Genomic DNA, 22,074 nt, shown 5'->3' with positions numbered 1-22,074 from the left:
TATTATAGAAAACAAATGGAGAAGATAAAATGTTGCAACCTTTCACATGCCATAGATATCAAAAGCATTAGAATTCAAATATTCCAAATGAGAATTGTTTTGAAGTCCTACGCTTGAAAAAATAGATTTTAAAACTATGCAGAATGATATTCTCGAAAAAAAGGGGGGGGGGGGGACTGCCTGTCCTAATAACCGTAGTATCCATCTCCCTTTTTGGAACCGCCGTTGAAAATTATACCTCATTTGTTTTATTATTAATAGGCTTTTATTGTATATCATAAATGCATATATAATACAACAAAAAATCAGTTTACTTGAAATTCCTAGCCTACATACTACACGTAGTACTGTTACACGTGGTAGTAAAAGGAATGAGGTAACAAGTTTTAATACAATCTCTTTCACAATATCCAGAATGTTAAAACGTATACAAAGATTTTAGGGGATGGAGTGACTGTTGTAAATGCACATGCAGCGAGTCTCGAATGTCACTAAAAGATGTTCTTCTGCCCTAAATCCGGGGAGGTGGTGTCGTCCTTCACTACTAACATGGGTTCAGTTTACTGTCTTACATGCACCAATCAATGCTACGATTAAATCCTTTGATCTGCTCACTTACGATCGTCACAGCGACATATCAAAATACGACTGTCGAGAGCGTGAATGATCTAATTTAATCAGATTGTCAAAGGGGGGGGGGGGGGATCAACCAATATATTACTTCCATTTGAAAATCACCCATAGCATTAATGCGCACAATAATTCCGAATTGAAGATATCATTAATCATTAGAAAAGATCACTATTGACATAATTGTTCAATTTGTTGCGCGCATTAAATGAATTAATGATATCTTTAAATAATTAAAGATATCTTCATTTATTTGAGTTTATGTTAATTTGGCGCTCTATATAATGTACAACTCCATTATCCTCATCAACTCAGCAGAGGATATAATGCTATCATCAATTCAATTAATGCGCGTACAAATTCAGCATATGGAGACATAATTACTTATTTGATTTTCGTTCAAAATTGAATTGTTGCGCGCATGAAATGAATTGATGATATCTTTAAATAATTAAAGGTGTCTTCAATTACTTAATGTTGGTGCTCCATATAAAGATTTATGAAATATGGAAATTTAAAATATCGAATATGAATAAAAAGTAAACAGAATATACAATGTAACAGAATATTGTGGAATATATTAAATCACAACAATTTATTGAATATAAATCCCAAGTAATCACAATATGTCGAATGTATTAACACCCCCCTCCCCCTCCACACACACAGATTCACACACCAGATGTTGCTTGAATACAAACGTACGTAGTACCACAGGCACTCGAAGTGTGGATACTTATGTACACACACACACACACACCTTCTAGGAAGAAATTATTTTTATACAGAACCAATAATTTATCCAAAATATGTTATTTCCCCACCGACCACCCTCACAAGTCGTTCTGAATAGTCAGTTTCAACCTTCTGTAAGCCTAACGTCGACTGTGAAAAGGAGTAACGGGGACCATTCGTAACTGTTCGGTTATTTCCGTAAGAACTGTTTTCGTTACGAAAAAGGGCGAACGTAATCGGATTTACGATGTAACGTTCTGAGAAACAACTTTCACTTTCGAATTATTTTTTCCAGCTTAGATCTCGAAGGTGGCATGAACATGAAATCGAAAGCGTAAGGTATGGAAAGCGTATAAATGCTGTTGTGTGTGGTAATATTCACCATGTAGTTTCATTGTGTCTTAACAGTCTCATTGTGATGTAACTGCAAATGCAAGGGGCCAGGGTAAAGTACACAAGTTCTAAGGTTCGCTTAAGTCAAAAAGCTGTTAAATGGCATGATTTCTCCTACAAGTTCTAGCCCAGATTCCAAGAGATTTGGTGCGAAGCGAGTGGTGAGATTAGTTTAATATCAACTGTGAAACTATGTTTAGCTCATTTTTGTGAATTTGGCGTGCCATATCTACGCTCGAGAGTTTATATCCAGTATTCAACAGCCAGATTAGGGTCAGTAGGACATCACTTTAATGATAGAACATTCTATTTAGGTCCAAAGTGAACAACTTTCAAGAATAATAAGGTTTTTTTTTTCATATTTAAAACATCTTCATCAGACTTACTTATAGACTTTACTCGCACTCCCCGTGTCTTTTGAATTTGTTTAAAATGTCAAGTTACATTGCTGGATGTGTCGTTTTGTGGCCGAAGCCAAAAAACAAACATTTGAGTACACATTTTATACTATTTTTATGAAGTGATAGTGATTGGGCATAACGGATACATCTAAGAGAGAGATAGAGAATATTCTAGTAAATGCATTGATATTACTCCATCAGCATGTAATGATTTAAAAATTCCTGTTTCTGTCGGTCACCCAAGCCACACATAACTTTAATTTGTGTTGTTGTTTTTTTCTACTATTCAATATTTCATACTAATTCTGTTGACTGAAACACTGTGTGTTCAGAAAGTGTGGCATCCCTGTCCTTGATTGTTGCCAATCTTTGCCAATTTGTAATTAGTGGCTTAAAGGGACTGATTCACGATTTTCCCCAAAATTTTCTTTTTCACTTTTAATGATCAAAATCTGTTGTCTAATGTGTTTAAAAGATTTCACATAAAAATTAAGGTTATACATTATCAAAGAAGCCTATTATAGAGAGTTTATTATTTGTTTTGTAAACAAAGATTGCGGCATGTTATTGTTTATGAAATTTTAAAAAGAAATGGATATCGATCTACGTTTATTATATTTCACATTTCGAGCATTTTTGGGGCAAATGTGTCATCTAAAAGTTAAAATTTGTGACTATGCAAAATTAAGATGCTTTATATTACAAAATCAATATTTCACTTGTTTGTTTGTATACATAAAAAGACTCGAGTCTTTGTTTACATAACACAGATTTAAGGCTAAAATATTGCTTTAATTCTTGCATTCAGAAGGTCAGAATTTTGACTGTCAATATTAAATGAGTTATATTGCTAATGTTTACCATCAAAAATGAAAAACATATTTATAAAAAATTGTGAACCAGTCCCTTAATAATGGCATGGGTATATAATCCATGCAACCATGAAGCTTGGACTTGGGGCATACCAAGTGATTTGGTATGAGCAAAAATCTTTGTTTTCTATGTAAAACATGTACAAACCATGCATTGTCAATATATTAGTATTTCATATGAAAACAATGATCAGGTTTTCAGGCAATATAGAACAACTTTTCCAGATACTTTAGAATATATATAACAACACTTGAATAAGTCTAATTTGCTATATATATACTATATTCAATTGGAGAATTAGCAGCAGATCTGCATGTATAGCTATTGAAGAATACTACAGTTTTGTTTTTTCTATATGAAGGGACATTTCATGTTTACCAGTCAATTGGGGTATTCTAAATAATTTTTTAGCTCACCTGAGCCAAAGGCTCAAGTGAGCTTTTCTGATCAAAATTTGTCCGTTGTCTGTCATCGTTGTAAAATTTTCACATTTTCATCTTCTTCTCAGGAACCACTAGGCCAATTTCAACCAAACTTGCCACAAAGCATCCTTGGGTGAAGGGCTTTCAAGTTTGTTCAAATGAAGGGTCATGTCCCTTTCAAAGGGGAGATAATCACAAAAATGCAAAAATAGGGTGGGGTCATTTAAAAATCTTCTTCTCAAGAACCACTAGGCCAGAAAAGCTGAGATTTACATGAAAGCTTCCTGACATAATGCAGATTCAAGTTTGTTCAAATCATGGCCCCCGGGGGTGGGATGGGGCCACGATAGGAGATCAAAGTCTTACATACTAATATATAGGAAAAATCTTTAAAAATCTTCTTCTCAAGAACCACTGAGCCAGAAAAGCTGAGATTTACATGAAAGCTTCCTGACATAATTCAGATTCAAGTTTGTTCAAATCATGGCCCCTGGGGGTATGATGGGGCCACAATAGGGGATCAAAGTTTTACATGTAGATATATAGGAAAAATCTTCTCAAGAACCTCTGAGCCAGAAAAGCTGAGATTTACATTAAAGCTTCTTGACATAATTCAGATTTAAATTTGTTCAAATCATGGCCCCCGGGGGTTGGATGTGTCCACAATAGGGGAATCAAAGTTTTGCATACAAATATATTGGGGAAAATCTTTAAATATGAGCCAAGGTGACTCAGGTGAGCGATGTGGTCCTTGGGCCTCTTGTTTAATCAGATCTGATTTGTTGATAAATATTTATTTCATCTCTTTTAATCACAAAAATTAAAGCCATTTAATTTTCTGAGTTTGAATGATTCACACGTTGCATTAACAAAATGTCATTATTTGGTCATACAATACTCGTGTGATCATTAACAAAATGTCATTATTTGGTCATACAATACTCGTGTGATCATTAACAAAATGTCATTATTTGGTCATACAATACTTGTGTGATCATTAATGAAATGTCATTATTTGGTCATACAATACTCTTGTGATCATTAACGAAATGTCATTATTTGGTCATACAATACTCGTGTGATCATTAACAAAATGTCATTATTTGGTCATACAATACTCGTGTGATCATTAACAAAATGTCATTATTTGGTCATACAATACTCGTGTGATCATTAACAAAATGTCATTATTTGGTCATACAATACTCGTGTGATCATTAACAAAATGTCATTATTTGGTCATACAATACTCGTGTGATCATTAAGGCCCAAGGGCATCTTGGAGTTTTTATTTTTTTTAAATTTTTTTTTTTCAAAGGACCATGTGACTAAGTGCAATTTCTTTGTTACTGAAAATCATAACTAACATTGATTACGAGACACAGAGACTCCACCTCCTTATACAGTGGACACTAAAATGGAGATCAATGGAAGAGAACATTTGATGTACACGTCCCAGCAGGAAATGTTGCCATGTACGTCACGTCATTAGGAAGTTTTTATATACATCAGTGACGAACAGCTAGGGTACGAGGTTTTATTTCCAGTCTTTTTTTAATATTTTCAAATTGTATAGCTTGCTTAGTAAGTAAGTCGGTAAGTAAATTCATTTATAGTAAGTACATTTATATACTTTTAACAATAAATTCTAGGCACTCTTTTTGTATTGCATAGTAATAGATTCTGTTTTATTTCAGGAACCGTTATCTAGAGAAAATATGAAAAATCGGGTTGTATCATGGTGTTTAGTAATTTGTCACACACTTTCCATGACTGTAAAGGCAGATGGACAAGAAAATGTTCATTTTAAAAGCTTGCAGAAATTTCAACAGTTTGATGAGACACCTGCTCTTGCATCTAAATTGTGGTACTATACCGAATTCAGTGAACATGATCATCAGGGCATCAACCTACAATGTCAACGTAATACTGCAGCAAAATCTCAGGAAACCAACATTATGTGGTCTAAAAATGGATCACCAATAACTGCTAATGAAAGATATCCTTTTATACCAATGTTATGTCAGTAATGCGATAAATTCATTCATTGTATTTTGGTCCTCAGTACCCCTTGCTTGTCGTAGAAGGCGACCAAATGGGGCGGTCCTTCTGATGAGACTGCAAAAACCGAGGTCCCGTGTCACAGCAGGTGTGGCACAATTAAGATCCTCCCTGCTCTAAGGCCATAAGCACCTAGCATAGGCCAAAATTTTGCAGCCCTTCACGAACAGTGGTGACGTCGTCTCCATATAAGTGAGATATTCTCAAGAGGGACATTAAACAGTATTCAATCAATCAATCAATCAATCAATTCATTGTATTTCAATTATTGATTAAAATTCCTACTTGACACCGAAACCTAGCTATTTTTTTAAAGGAAAAATTAGATAAATTACCTTTTTGATAATAAGCCCATGCATCCATTGTTTTTATATCCCAGTAATGCTAACAAACTATACATTTATTACCTAAAAGTAGAAGAAAATTCTTTAAACTAATTTTTCTCAATAACAACAAGGGTGCAAAGATTTGCCAATATGCAAGCATCCCTGTGTAGTGTATATTCGGGGAGGGGCCACACTAAGGGTTCAAAATTTCACACAGGAATAAGTACTAGGGATATTATTAATTTCTAAAACATTTCTTGGAAGGATTTTGTTTACATTGGAAATTATAATACTCAGGTGGGTGATATGGACCATGGTCTTCTTATTAAAATTGCAATGAATTGATTTTTTAAAAATGTTTTCTTTTCTCTTAGTATAGCATTAATGTATATGAATGGACTTCTCAAATTATCTGATTGAATACATTAATGAATTTTTTCAAATTGAATTTACCAGATAAAAGCATTAAAGACAATGATGTTTATATAATTTTAAAAGAAATTTTAGCAATGATCCTTGACAACCTTTAACAGTACAACTCCTCAATAACAATGAAATATTATTTATTGATGACCCTCAAGTAAAGGACAAAGGCTGGTACAATTGCTCCCTCTGGTATCAAGGGACCATCACTGACAGTTTTGCAAAGGAGATTACAGTTGATGGTAAAATAAGTACATGTAGTTTACATTTTATTACTGTTTGATAATATAGGAAAGGAGAAATTTTTGGGCTGGACCGGGAATCAAACCTGGGACCCTCGCATCCAGTCAGGTGCTCGAACCACTGAGCAATCCACGCTGATATCCACGATCCATACCCCTCACTACTGCATAGAAAAAAAAATCATGAATTGTAATACCTAAAATGTTGTGGTAATTCCAATTGGATTTTCATTGACCGTATGACTCATGCAGTTGGTAGAGCACAAAAAAATCAGGGTTCCTAGATTCAAATCATGACCTTGTATGTTTTATTTTATTTCTTTCCATTACACATAAATCATAAATTTTTTTTGTTCAAGTGTAATGTTCATAGATACAGTATATTCTAGATACATTGTAATTATCAGTTTTATAATTTACAGAGAAAATTCAAATGACTGCTCCAAAAGTTGTCCAAGTGGATCCAGTGAGTCGAGTGAAATATGTCAACCTTGGCGAAAGTTTCAACATCAGCTGTACGTTTTATGAAGGGAATCCTAACAAAAACAACCCACTGGGATTTACAGTAAGTAAAAAAGACTTTAACGTATTTCAACTGCAGAGAATACAACTTAGCACTCAGAATGTAAGAAGAGATTCTGGAGTTCTGATTATTTATTATTTGGAGAGCTGGGTGTTTGAGCTGTGTTGTTGTGTTGTAGTTGGAGAGATACTGGTATTTCAATGATACAGAAGTACCATCTGACACTAAAAAGACAGCATATATTGTGGGCAGTACTGAGAACCAGACCGAGTCTGTATTGACCCTCACTGTGAACAATGTCACGGTAAGCAATGGGTATCAATCAACTCTTTAATAGTTAAATGATTTGGACATATTTGTGTACTCATTTATTATTCATGAAGGGAGTTTGTATGTTTATGACATTGTATGCAGTAATCATTAATTTGCATGAAGGTTTGAATATCTCACTTACATTAATGAGAAAGACCTAAATTCCCTATTAGTGTATTCTAGCCTTAATTTTGACAATAGTTTTCAAAACCGTAAACAAGGAACTATTCTACCAAGGTTATTGCAAAGATCAAAGGAATTTTGTGGTCATTATTCTACGATTAACCTTCATATTTAATAACTGATTAGGAGAAAATTGATACACATCTCGCTTGCACTTAAGAGTTCTGCTAATGCAACAATAAAGTCGATGACTGATAATTGAATTTTATAATCATAAAAATCAATATATGTTGTAATATTTTTTTCAAAATAGATTTAGAATACCCCTACCATCTCACCTTGTTCGTCAGCAAAAAACAATTTAGGCCATTTCAGAAGTTGCCATGATGTCACAGTGAGCTAATTTGTAGCTACGGTATATATAGGAAAATGATCAACTTTATATTCCCGAGTCGTAGTAGAATAGAAATAAAGCCTTGGCTTTTATATTTCAAAACAGTATTTGTTGACCTCAGAGGTTATCCTGCGACATACACGAAAACGCGATCATCATATTTCTTAATTATTTTATTGTGAAGAAATTTGGAGAATTCTAGGAAATTATTGATGATTGCACATAGTAAAATATTCATAAAGACATGATATGATTAAGATATGTTAATCTTTATATCTTGATGTTAAAAGTATGCACAAAGGTGATTTTAATTGATGTATGTGACTTACGATTTCTACTAAAGACTGCCCAAAGCATTGACAACATTTAGGAACAAGCAGATCCTTTAAAATCATGGAATTTCAGGCTTTCTCATCAAAAAGTTCATGTAAATTTCAGTATTTTTCAACCATTCTTGCAAAAAAATCATTGTTTTAATAAATTTATATTCTTTTTCTGTAGTGGAATTCATTGATTAACATTTTGTTTGCAATTGGCTATGTAGAGTAGATCCAATGAAAATGTCTTGAAAAGTTGTGGAATTTTAAGTTGAAGTTAAGTATAATTTAACCACTTGATTTCATATTTATTCCTGCACTTTCTAAAGGAAGTTCAAGTCCATCCATCTGTCACATTATCTTCTTCAAACTCCTTTTACATTTTAAGCAGTAGTCGTTCATCCTTTGGAATATTATTGGTAGTGTCTGGTAGATGCGGTATAAGGTTTCAGTTTTTAATTTTCATCATGGGGACAAACTGAGGGTTGATAAACAGCTTTTTTCTACAAAAACCTGGTTTTCATAACTCCTCTAACTTACAGTTTACAACATAACCAAATTAACTTTTGGAGTATGTTTGATTCTGTCCTTTAAATGTGCAATAAGGTTTCAATAGTTTCATTTTTATTCTGATGGTTGAAAAAGCATTTTTCTACAAAAGTCTAGTTCCCAGAACTCTTTAACATTTTATGTGGTAGCCAGATCATCTCTTGGAATAGGATTGGTGGTATATCCTGTAGATGTGCTAAAAGGTTTGAAAATTTTCATTTTCATTCTGGTCTGGAGGCCAATCGGAGTTCAAAAGATATTTCCTTGCAACAAAAGGCTCATGGGCCTAAATCATCAGGTGAGTGTAAACAAATGCACCTTGCAAACATTGAATATATCCATGTTAGCTGAGATACTGTAATAGAGTGACAATTCAACCATAAAAACAGAACCTCTGCTTTTGGTTTTGAAAATACATGAGTAAGGAGGCTTAGTTATCTGAAAGAGTTTTAATTGATCAATTGAAGGAGAGGCTAGGGAACACCCCAGATTATTTCCCCAACCTACTCTTCAATGCATCATGACATTGCAGTAAGAAAATATAGAGTCCAGCGTTGGGGATCTCAAACATTTTCAAGATATTTTACTATATCTGTATAAAATGTGGGGTTGGAGATGACTTTGGGGGCACTTGCCCAATCTATCATGTAATATATCTTGACATAACAGCGAGAATATGCATGGCTGTGAGGTGGAGCTCTCAACCAAGTAAATTAAATAACTACATGTATTATGACTTCTTCTCTAGTTACCTAGGTACAAAGGTCATTTAGAGGTCAACAGTTACATGCTAACATTACCCTCTACTTTGACAGCATTTCAGGACCAGAAATGGCTACAGTCACACCAAGTCCTCTACACAAACACTTGTCTCAGTTGAAGTATAGTCAGTATTAGAACCCAATTATACTAGTTGTGAACCTAGTCCTTTTATAAAATCTGATGTTGATTATTGTATCTTGATTTCTTTCGACAGAAGGAGGATTTAGGTAGCTACCAGTGTTTGGGAAGCAATTACTTGGGAGCTGACCATCAGAACATCAGTGTAGAGTTAGCTAAAGCAGGTAAATTAATGGATTCAGTATTCATCTCCATGGTTACTGGATGTGGGTTACCTTGAGTATTTTTTTAAACCTTTGGGAATGTAGAAAACTAAAGGAAAAGTTCATTTGATGTTAGGATTTCTCTAAATGTTGGACTAGATATTTCATTTCTTTTTCAGAAATATTTTTACATTTTGAATTTCTTTTGTTATGACTTATATTTTATACCTAATGATATCTTTATGTTTTTAAGCTGAAGACAAATCAGAGATCATGCCACTGTGGGTTATTGTTAGTATTGCTGCCGGGGCCTTTGTTATTCTGCTTGTCACATTAATTGTCGGGATAGTGATAAGGCAGCGGCGCCAGGAGGAGTTAGAGTGGCCTGCCCCTGATATGGAGCATTATGATGGTCAGTGAACAGTTTGTGACAGAATAATGGATTTCTTAATGAAATAATGTTCTGGTATGTTTGTGGAGGAATACAGAGTATATCTAGATTGCGTGTTTTGATATTTGGTGTATCCAATGAGTTGATATGGTGTATTTATTCGTGAGGCTTGCCGAGCGAATGAATACACCATATCAACGAGTTGGATAAACCAAAATATCAAAATATGCAATTATAGATGCTCTATTTATCTCATACATCTTCTTTTCGCTTAATGTTGAGATGATCCCCAGTATGGTAGAAACAGCTGATTCAATTTGTTTTGAATCCATGACTCAGGTGTCATACTTATTAATCTTCCTTACGCAGGAAAAAACAGTGCGCATATAATTGATTCATGTACATGTATATGTCAAAGGGCATTTTTAAAAAAGAAACCGTGGATGGAAATTGTTTTAGAAGGGATTATAGTTTATGATTAACAATGGTTTTGCCATTCCAACAAAATAACTACAATTGACCAAGTATTTATTCTTGACTTTGGCCTGAGCTTTTGATAAAAAAAATTGATGTTGTCGTCTTTTTGAAATAAACGTGTAACAGTGATCAATGAAAATAATATTTTAATGCAACGTAATTAGAATGTTCAACAGTTTGCAATGAAAAGTAGAAGTGTTTGTGTATTTGGATTTTATTCATGTGGTTTCTATGAATCTGGGGGCGAGAGGAAATCCTGAGGCACTTTAGTAAGTAAAGCTGTTGAGATTTATTACATTCAGTGCTCCAAAGGAAAGAGACTGTGCTTGTGAATGCTTGGTACCGCAGCATGTCGAGGTACTTTCGATTAGTAGGACTGTCCTATAGGCGGTCGATTCCTTGTTGATTATAATAGTGTGGATATCTCTTTCTTTTCTAATCGTAATTTTTGAGTAGTTATTGATCGAGTTGACATTTTTATGACTGGTAACTTGCATTATATGTCAGTGGGGGCAATATCATTTTAATTTTGCTGTTAAAGAAATTTTAAATAAATACAGAATAACAAGTTACATGTATATGCTTTATGTCATGCATTGATATGCATAAACACAGAAAATATGTCATCCAAGCGGGGACGGTGTCAAAAGTAATTCTAACCGGAAGTGCCTTATGAAAAAGGCATGTGATAAAGCTAATGCTTTATCTCACTCTCAATATACACCACACGTATGAGATAAAATGGATTTCTTTATGAATTAGGGTTCTGGTATGTGTATAGTTTTTGAAAAATAATGAATTTTTCTATGAATTAGGGTACTGATATGTGAATGGCAGGCAATTTATATGGGAAAACTATACCTTTCATAGTTAAATGTATGTCGTGTTTTACTACTTTTTCCCACTGTAAATATATGGAACAACTTCTTTGAATGTATAGTAAACAAACTTGAAGTACATATTTTTGCAGTGAAATTTAGGAGATAACATGAACTCTGGTACTTTGCAAGAATCGAGTAACAAATCAATTTATAGTGAATACTATACTCAGTCACATGTTCGCAACTCTTCAGAAATTGAACTTGAAGCTGATTGTTTTTAATATAATTATTTGAAGTTCAATATAAAGGGAGTTGCATGATTTTTTTCATCCATTTTGGAAAAATTAATTTTAATTGTGATCTTATAAACCCATGCAAACCAGAACCAATTAATTAGTCACAGATTTGTAATTTTTAAAAAATATATAATGAACAATAATTGAAGTGTCAGTAAATTAAGGTCAGTTTACGTGTGTGTATACATGTATGTTGAACTGAGGTGATGATCTGTATTGAAATATTAATTTTAATATTAATTCTTAAGTAATATTTTAATACAAGCAATTTCAAATTAAACATTTTAATGCCAAGGAAATTTTTTAAAGAATGAATTTTATTGGGGAATTATTTTTAGTTCAAAATAACCCATCTTAGCATTAGTGGAGTGAACTGTAGTAGTATTGTTTCGTTCTGTGTTTTAGCAACACCCCACCCCTAGGGCCCTAAAAGGGCAGGCACTGCAAAATTCACAATTTTTTCTGGCCTGAAAATGTACAACTACGGTACATAGGAATGTATGGTAAAAATTAAGTTAAAAATGTTATTAATAAAGTTTGCAACATACATAATTTATGAACAGACATAGATATCAATAGGTGTGTGATTAAGGTGACCTTAAAGTGAGGGTTTGATGTGATCCTTGAAGAGTTGCCTTTTCCCATGCTAGTTTACTATTAGTGGAAATAAATACTTAAGTTACAGTATCTATTGAATTGATGTCTAGTTTGTATTTTAGGGCTATGAAAATAATGGATGCATGTGCTAACATGAATAATAAAAAAAATTACCCTTATTCTTCCATTGCTTTGAAAACCCTCCATAATACAACCTAGATATTAATTCCTTATAAGTACTAGTTGCATCCCAGTATGTCGAGATAATAGAAGGGATATATTGGGAATCAAGTCTGGTTCAATATCATAGACCCATGTTAAGTATTTAAGACTGGTCTTTTTAACACTATTTGAAAAAAAGATCCATTCATGTAGTTAAATGCTTTGTCTCAAGTATTTTCTGGATATCAAATGGAAATCTGTGTCTGAAAGTACAATGTTGAGAAAACGTAAACCATGGCTATCTCTTATCCTCTGTTATGATATTTTTTATTGATATTTGTCTTCAGTGCCGGTGTGTGAGTTGGAGTATGATGTGTTCATCTCCTACAGCAGTGAGGATGAGGAGTGGGTGAAGGATGAGCTCCTGAAGAACCTAGAAGCAGACGGTTACAAAGTGTACATAGACTTCAAGGACTTCGTGCCAGGTAAAGAAAATCGTCAGGAATTAATTAAAAGGCTTCATTAAGATTGAGCAGATCAAGAGATAAAAAAAAATGAAATCTGTTTTGATTTTGAATATGGAAAATTAATGTAAATATAGAGACTGATTGTATGGGGTATAAACTTCAGTTGTTGTATACTCATTACACCAAAGGGCTGTCATTTACAAATTAGAAACTTACTAGAATTCTGTGTACAAGTGTTTAAATTTTTTATATTTCATCCAATAATCTATAATATCAGGAATGGCAATTGCTGAAAATGTATTGGATGCAGTTTACAAAAGCAGGAAGACAGTTATAGTGATGTCCAAGAATTTTCTGAAGTCCATGTGGGGGCAATATGAACTACAGCAGGCTCACAACAAAGCCATTGTCAAGGTACTTAAACACTCACGATGGATGCATATCATTAAACTGCTATTAGCGGAATGCAGTCCCTTCATTCTCGGTGTATCAGTAAGTTTTGGGTCTATTCTTACCCTCCAATGACACGCTGGATCAGTCCTAGTACACAGAATGTATGTATGATGTCATGGTAAAACATTTATATATAAGCAATGAAAATGAACCATGTTGAAGCTTTGTTTAATAATTAGACTATCAACAATTCAAGTGGGCATTATTTCTGTCACTAACAGGTTTTTTATTGGAGATTTTCAGAGCAATCATCAATTTCCTAGCATTCATTCTCAGTTCGTGCCTTGGCTACATCAAACCTAAGAAGTAAAAATAGGTAACGATTGTTCACTCGCCAAATGCTCAGCATTTAGAAGTGAGAGTCACAGGTTTTTCAGGTGAGGCCTTAAACACTGAGGTCCTGTGCCACAGCAGTTGTTGACATGTTAAAGCTGTGATTGCTATCATCATTATCAGTTCCGCATCTCTCCGTGTGAAGAATTGGGCTGTGGATAATTCCTCTCCATTCTCCTCTGTCTTTGGCTTTCCTGGCGGCTTCATCCCATGACTGGTATCCCAGCTGTTTCCTTTCTCTTTTCACAGTTCTTCTCCATGTTTCCTTTGGTTTCCCTTCAAGTGTCCAGTATGGGCTACTCTGGTATGTCTATGAGTTCTCATCTTAATGCTAAGCATAGGTCTAGATTTGTGGTACTTCACCTACAGCTGGTGACATCTCAGTATGAGTGAAAAATTCTTGAAGGGATGTAAAACATACAAACAGTCAGTCTGACAGTTACTAATGTAAGCAATTTAGTAGATTTTCAGAAACACTTCATTTGATTGGCCTTTTATCGCAATTCACCTTTGAATTAGAACGCTTTGGCCGATATAGTATTGCGTTGTGTGACGACACAATTGAATCTGTTTGTAATACAATTGCGAAATGCAACAGAAACTCTCATTGGTCCATATGTATAAGTCCACCCAAATTCCCTAATACGGGAGTAGTCAGCATTTGAAAACATGACGGCCAGATGCTAAATGGAAAAAAACTTCAAAGGAAGAAAGAGAAAAAGTTGTATTCTTGTGTTGTTGTCACATAAATTTAATATAAAAAAAATTCCTAAGATATTTTCCTACTATACTTGTGTCCAAACATACCTTCAAATATTTATTAAAGCCCCATGCGACCCAAAAACTTGATCACAGCTTTTGATGATTTCGTTCGTAGACGTAACCATGGTAGGTAGCCAGTCAATTCGAATCCCGGTTCAATTCCATATTGGCACAATAGCGTCTAGATGTGTACTAATGCCCCACAAATATTTTAGCTAAATTGTTTAAATAATATACCACCTCAGTCCTATTAAATGATAATTATTCAAATAGCTAAACTCACGGCGCGGCAGTGCGGCTTTCATTAGTCATGAGCGGCCGCGCCGGCCGGTCTCCATCTAATGGGCTTATGTAGCATTTTCGTTCATATAGAGCTTATTTTACCTTTACAAAAACTGGTACAAAAATGTTTGAATTTCTATTAATGTTGATAATAAATGAAGAGCGAATGCATAACTTACAACCGATTTTATGAATAGATACCAATAGCAAGAGTTCGAATTGACCGGCTACGTCAACATACGAAATCATTTGAAGCTGCGAGTTTTCGGGTGGTGTGTGGCTTTAATGAATATTTGAAGGTATGTTTAGACTCAAGTATATAATATAGTAGGAAAATATGTTAAGATTTTTTTATATTGAGTTTATGAGACAGCAACACAAGAATACACCGATTTCAGGCCTCAACCGTCCGCAGCTTTTTGTGACCCGTAAATGGAAGTTTTATAAGAGGTGGATCTTTTCAGAGATCTTTGTACACACTGATTCCGCTCGACTGTGGGCTTCAAGATGTATGACTTGTAATGCATTATATGTACATGTCAATGAGTTGCACAAATAAAAGATTTGTAGTTTTCTATTGAACAGCCACTTTTGCATAAAATTTCTTATTGAAAGGTGAGGGGGGGGGGTGTAAAAGATCACTATTACTTTACTACACTCTTTGTATAAAAACTGCATTAAATATATCACTCATTGAGACATGGAAAATCAATAACAGTTTATTTGATGACAGCATACAGAGTAAATAATACGTACATAAGGGTTTTTATTCTGTTATGTACAATTTATTGCAAAACAATGCAAGGATAACAAAGAGTGCATAGTACTGTTGCATTGATACATATATACATTATTTTATATTACCTACCGGTAATCAACAACCCCAACCTAATGCACTGGGAGTTAGTTTACTGTCTACTAACTTTTAACTAAGAGGCTTATCCCCACTCCCTTCCCTAAAACATTCTCTGTTGTGTGCACAAACTTCTGAAAGATCATCATCACAAGCCACAGCTAAAACGTCCACTCCTCTCGCCTTTCAAGGAGAATGTTCGATCCTTTCTCCTCAAAAGGGGAGATGTAGGTGCACTGTGGGCGGACTGTAATCGGCCAATGAAAACTCTTGTTGTATTACATCAAACATGTCATTCAAATTGTTCAATCGTCTCGTCACACAACGCAATACTATATCGGGTAAAGCGTTCTAATTCAAAGGTGAATTGCGATAAGCAATTTAGTAGATTTTCAGAAACACTTCATTTGATTGGCCATTTGGTTTCCATCGACTGTGCATGAAGTTACAGTCCTTTTTATGCAAACAAGAATCTAAAAAATACAGAACCATGATTTTGATTTTAAAATCAATAAATTCACTCAACAAAATTTTTTGATTAGTAGTGTATGCCCTTGTGCTGAAATCGTTGTGGTGGCATTGTTTGTTTTCCTCTGTAGTAAGTAATACATGACGTCATAATGTGATGTCATAGTCAAACCTAAACAGTGCACGTCACACACAATCAACACTTACATGAACATGCTTAGAATTTACATCAAGATTGTTTTAATGGACGTTCTGCATTTCAACTATCTCATGTGCATAGAAATGTCTATACTTAACCTGAACTCAATTGTGTGAGCCTGTTAGTTTTAAAAATTTGTAGGGCTGATCCAGAGCTAGAAGAGGGCAATTGTAGACCAAAAGTATGGTGTGCACTACGAAAGTGTTTCCTTCATGACGTGAACAGAAATGATTTAATCATGCCTTTAAATATTAATTACAGTAAAATATGTATATTCTGTTGTATATTAAACTTTAGCTGTAGTATTATAGCCCTTTACAATTTTTATATGCTACAGCAACCAGCATAGCAAATCCCTGTTACACAAATTATTTTGACTTTAAAATAGTGATTCCAAGTACAAATGCAATGTTGTTTTCTGCTGTAGAGAGATGATGTACTGGTCTTGATTAAGTATGGAAAGTGTAAGGTACCAGGAAAACTGCTTGGAAAGACATTCTTAGACTGGACAGATAAGGATGTGAAACCTCACTTTTGGAGCAGACTGGCAGACTTTTTGGGTAAGCCAGAAAATTTCCGAAGCAGTCTGGAGTCGGAGGAAGAGAGGAAAAAAGATCCAGCCACAGCCACCATTGATTTGATAAGAATGACTTCTGACTATGACAGTGACTTTTTGGACTCTGATGATGTATTCCTGTCCTCTGAGGGAGTGTTAGGGATTCAGAGACAGAATTTTACAGAAGAGAGTTTGTTGTCTCCTGGGACTCGTAATAGAGTGAGTACGGAAACAAACTCCAGAGTCAGCTGTGACGATGAATCCATGAAGTTGATTCCTTAAATGTGCAAAATGCTTATATACCACTGTGATATTGAGGGAGAGGGTTTTATGTAGCATTTTTCTTTGTGTATGCAGTTCATTGAAAAATCAGCCCCCCTTTTTTTGTCTATTTGGAATTATTTTTTGTGTTGTACATGTGTATTGCAAATCCCAGACAACTTTTAGCCACATTGTTATAACTTTTAAGGTTTTCACAGGTGCTTGACATGATGAAAAAAAAAAATTACATAATACTGAAAATTAAGGAATATTTTTTGTCAACTCCAACTGCAATATCTATGGTAAATCAATCCATGATACATTTTTGTAAAGTCAAATTCCCACGAAAATTCAATACATGTATAGAACTTTCTAGCAGAAAATGCTTGCACTTTACAACAATTACAAAAATTTTTACTGAACTGTATTTAACAGTGTTTTGTACAAATTGTAAAGTTTATAAAGTACAAGTTCGTGATTTCAGAGAGGAAGAATACCTCTTTGTAGCATTATATGAATCAATCTTACACAGGAATACCAATGTGATATATTGGACATTTTTCAAAATGTTTTTCTAATGAACCACAAGGGCAACAGCTTGTCAAATAAAATGCAAGCATTCTCATTGTGTAGATAACAATTTCATTCAAACCATGACCCCAGGGACAAACTACAGTAGAGGTTTGAAGTTTGAATACTTAAAGTGCACGAGAACAATTAGTCAAATTACTATGCAAGCATCATCATGTAGTATAGATTTGTTCCAGTCATAATTCTTTAGGCCAGAGCATTTGACACAATGAGGATTTAAAGTTTATGTTGGAATATATTACAAAATTCTTTCTTCAAAATTTTCTTCTCTTAAATCACAAGAGTACAAGTTGTCTAATTTTCAGACATCTCCATGTTGTGTTGAACCCTGACAATCTGGGTCCCTTTTCAGTGGCAGGGTCATGAAGGGATTTTATGTACAAGTGTGTGGTGTGGGCCTCTGGTGGAGCTGATTTCAGTTTCAGTTTGCTTGTTTTAGAGTGTACTGTTTCATTGTTTTCAAGGAGACATATTTTTAGGTCACCAGAGTTGCTCAAGTGACCTTTTGCTTTCTGTTTTTGTAGACGTGCGTCAGTCATAATTTTTTTTAACATTTTCAGCTTCTTCACATGAATGGCTGAACCAATTCTAATGAATTTTGGTATATAGTATCTATCGGTAAAGAGGAACAAAAATTGTAAATTTCATGGACACTGCCTCCCTTGAGCCTGAGGGATGGGGCCAAAACCTTAAAGACATACGCGATCTTCAAAAAATTTCTTTATTCGTGGAAATGAAGCAGTTAAACTGTTTGCATGATTATGATAAGCAATGAGCCCATTTCCAAAATTGTGAAATTCAAGACCCTTGGGTTTAAGTTTCAGGCCCCAGGGTGGGATGTTGGTGATCATATATTTTGAAATGCATGATATGAATAACTTCTGTTTTCTGGACATCAAAGAAGTAGTGTGTTTGCATAATTATGGTCATATATCGAAAACACATTATATATTATATCTTAGAAAAACTTCCTCTTCACATCTGGATATCAAGGAAGCAGAACGCTTGCATGATTATAATGAGTAGTCAAGCCACTACCAAACTTGTGACATTTGTGAGCCCAGATTTATATGCATCTAGAGGGTTTGTAAGTTCTTTATGAAAGAAATTTTTGATAAAAAATGACAAGTTGCCATTTGCTTTGTTTATTCTTAAAAGTTACGATCAGCTTACGTGTACTAGTATAGCACACGTAGAGTTACGCTTATTTCTGATGTAAATCAACGTCTACGGCTGTTAGTGAATACCGTCCTACACATAAACATTTGCTATGTCTAGATTTACTCTACGTTAACGTCCATGAACTTTAGTAAATATGGGTCCATGGCCCAGGGTTGGTCAAGTTGGTCGTATATGGAAAATGCTATCTTAGAAAAATTTCTTTTTTACTTCTGGACATCAGAGACGCAACATTTTTGCATTATAATGATTATTTATGACAATTTTTATTTTTATGACTCCATGGTTCAGGTTCTATTATCATTACATGAGCTACAATGTAACATGCATGGAGATTTCTACTGAATATTCCTGAAGTAGGAGTTTGGGCCCTATGGCAAATTACCTAATGATATGTTAGATATGTTTGTGTGTTAATGATTTCTAAAATTTCATGCACACAAGTCATGAGCTTTGGAAAATGTGATGCATGGTACTCAGGTGACTGTTGGGGCACAGATGAGCTTTGTCACTTGTTATAGGCATTGTTGTTAACTTTCATATTTTCATCTTCTCCAAAACCACGGTCATTTCTAACAAAACTTGACACAAAGTATCTTGGGTGAAGGTAATTCAAATTTGATCAAATCAAGTCGTGTCCCCTTCCTAGGAGAGATGATTAGGTAATAATGAACATACAATGGTGTCTTATGAAAATTTTCTCAAGAACCACAAATTAAACCAAATCTGGAACAAGGATTTGTGGGTAAAGGGGATTCAACTTTGTTCAAATGAAGGGCCATATCTATTTCCAAGCAGAGAGAATTTCAAAGTAGTAAAAACCTGATGGTGTTGTCCTTTCTATTGCTATGAGAGATAGAAAGTAGTGAAAACATGCTATTGTCTCTTTAAAATGTTTTCTTTGTAAAATGTTTTTAAGAACCTATAAAATAGACAATCAAATTTTCTTTATTAAAGCTTTCTTACATAGTACAGAAACCCTGACCCCTACTAGAGTGGGGTCACAGCAGAAATTAGATGAGTACAATTTGTCACATGCCTCCTCATGTACTTTAGATTCTTTTTGATTAAACCATTAAGATCTGGGCAGGACCATAGTAGAAGTTTAAGGTTTTGTATAGTAATAAGTAGGATTTAGAAAAATCTTCTCAAGAACCACAGTTAGTGAAATAGATATACAAGTGACTTCATGCATCATTGATTTATTTTTATTTGCAAGTGACCTTGTGTAGTGTTAATTTGATTGTCTTTGTACCATCACCAGGGGGCAAGAGCAAGGCCAAGGTAGGAGTGCAAGGTGAACATTGTGGTCTATGGGTTGCTTGTTATTCGATGTCCCTATGATATACGTTTAGGTATTATTTCCTCATGGTGTGATGTATACAAAAGTATTTTTTCAGTAAAACTTTAACTAGTTTATTGATTCTTAGAATAAATGTTGAATGTAGTTCAAATATTGGTTTTATATAGAAATGATAATCAAAATTTTACATATTGATATTTTGTGAACATTGTGGTTTGTCAAAAATGTTCAAATTTCAAACAGTGTTCATTTGCATTACTTACTTATCAATTTTAAGAACTAGAATTTTACTACTCATGTTTACTGTAGAAGTAAATGGCATTTTTCAAAAACATTTTTTTTTTACCCATTTTTTTATAATGAATATTACTTTTATAGGAGTACCTTTTGATATGAAGGTTTAGTCCCTTTTTAATATGCTTTTGAATGTTGACTGGGTAATATATTTGCACAACTGGCAGAATACTTAACTTTTTTATAATCATGATTTTCATTCAAATTAAAGGAAGGGTGGAGTGTAAAAAATTGGAAGTAAGTACATTTGTATTTTAAATTTTATAAGCATGATTTGTTAGCCATCAAATTTTGAGTCATTGTATGAAAAATCCAATTTTTATGTTGCATTTTTATTTTAATTGTGTGGCTATAATGTGTTATATGTGCAAAAAAATTAAAACCAATGTCTACATACAGTATTTGTAATAAATTGAGAAGCAAAGTTTATTCTGTATTAGTTACTTGTAAAGTACACATTCTGCTTTCTTTAAGTTACTTGTAAAGTGTACATTCTATTTTGAATTCTTTAAGTTACTTTTAAAGTGTACGTTCTATTTTAAATTCTTTAAGTTACTTGTAAAGTGTACATTCTATTTTGAATTCTTTAAGTTACTTGTAAAGTGTACATTCTATTTTAAATTCTTTAAATGTACATTCTATTTTAAATTCTTTAAGTTACTTGTAAAATGTACATTCTATTTTAAATTCTTTAAGTTACTTGTAAAGTGTACATTCTATTTTAAATTTTTTAAAGTTACTTCTAAAGTGTACATTCTAATTTAAATTCTTGAAGTTACTTGTAAAGTGTACATTCTATTTTAAATTCTTGAAGTTACTTGTAAAATGTACATTCTATTTTAAATTCTTGAAGTTACTTGTAAAGTGTACATTCTATTTTAAATTCTTGAAGTTACTTGTAAAATGTACATTCTATTTTAAATTCTTGAAGTTACTTGTAAAGTGTACATTCTATTTTAAATTCTTGAAGTTACTTGTAAAGTGTACATTCTATTTTAAATTCTTGAAGTTACTTGTAAAGTGTACATTCCACCTTCTTGTGATGATAATATACAATAAACACACAGAAAATTTCTGCACTCTTATGCAGCTTTAACTCCAAATAATTTTTATTTAACTATGGACAGTATTTTAACAATTAGTCCTCACATATGAAAAAAATGTTGATTTTTGCATTTTAAAAAAGAGAGATATGTCGGAGAAATGTGTTGATAAACCCTGCAGCATTTTCAATTTTGATCATGATTCCAAATTTTCAGAATGACTTTTATGATAAGCTAAAGTGATCTGTCGCTTTCCCATCACTCTTTGTTAAAACCCCATAGCCTATGTCAGAGTGAGTGAGTAGCAATTTGAACTACAGCATAATGTATCAATTGTCATGTGTCATTTAAAAAGAAAAACAATGAAGAATTTTTAAACAAGAATATCTGTAAAACTGATGGATGCTCCCTGAACTGCATCTAACCAATGAACTACATCATGTGACAAATGATTCGCACAATAATTACTGTGAATTTACAGTAAGTGTGAACGACCCAGCTTCTCAAGTTCATTCGAGG

The 22,074-nt window shown here is 33.7% G+C and overlaps 1 protein-coding gene across 1 annotated transcript; it reads left to right on the top strand.

The window, feature by feature from the left end:
• Nucleotides 1-1,445: 1,445 nt before the first annotated feature.
• On the top strand, nt 1,446-21,587 carry LOC125680363 (interleukin-1 receptor accessory protein-like 1). The gene is made up of 11 exons (XM_048919862.2): nt 1,446-1,704; nt 4,773-4,981; nt 5,152-5,453; nt 6,373-6,506; nt 6,929-7,071; nt 7,208-7,333; nt 9,701-9,788; nt 10,021-10,179; nt 12,859-12,996; nt 13,256-13,392; nt 16,756-21,587. Exons 3-11 carry the CDS (start codon nt 5,173-5,175, stop codon nt 17,164-17,166), a joined length of 1,617 nt encoding a protein of 538 aa, XP_048775819.2. The 5' UTR covers nt 1,446-1,704; nt 4,773-4,981; nt 5,152-5,172; the 3' UTR covers nt 17,167-21,587.
• Nucleotides 21,588-22,074: the final 487 nt, after the last annotated feature.

This window comes from Ostrea edulis, chromosome 2 (assembly GCF_947568905.1).
Source record: "Ostrea edulis chromosome 2, xbOstEdul1.1, whole genome shotgun sequence".
Taxonomy (NCBI): domain Eukaryota; kingdom Metazoa; phylum Mollusca; class Bivalvia; order Ostreida; family Ostreidae; genus Ostrea; species Ostrea edulis.
Note: the sequence above shows the minus strand (reverse complement) of the source record. Positions and strands in the feature narration are given on the sequence as shown.

Excerpts from the sequence above, each read along its gene's own strand:
- LOC125680363 (XM_048919862.2), top strand. The coding sequence starts at position 5,173 with ATGAAAAATCGGGTTGTATCATGGTGTTTAGTAATTTGTCACACACTT. Across the intron at positions 7,072-7,207 it reads ACAACCCACTGGGATTTACA|TTGGAGAGATACTGGTATTT; the intron begins GTAAGTAAAAAA and ends GTTGTGTTGTAG. Across the intron at positions 13,393-16,755 it reads ACAACAAAGCCATTGTCAAG|AGAGATGATGTACTGGTCTT; the intron begins GTACTTAAACAC and ends TTTCTGCTGTAG.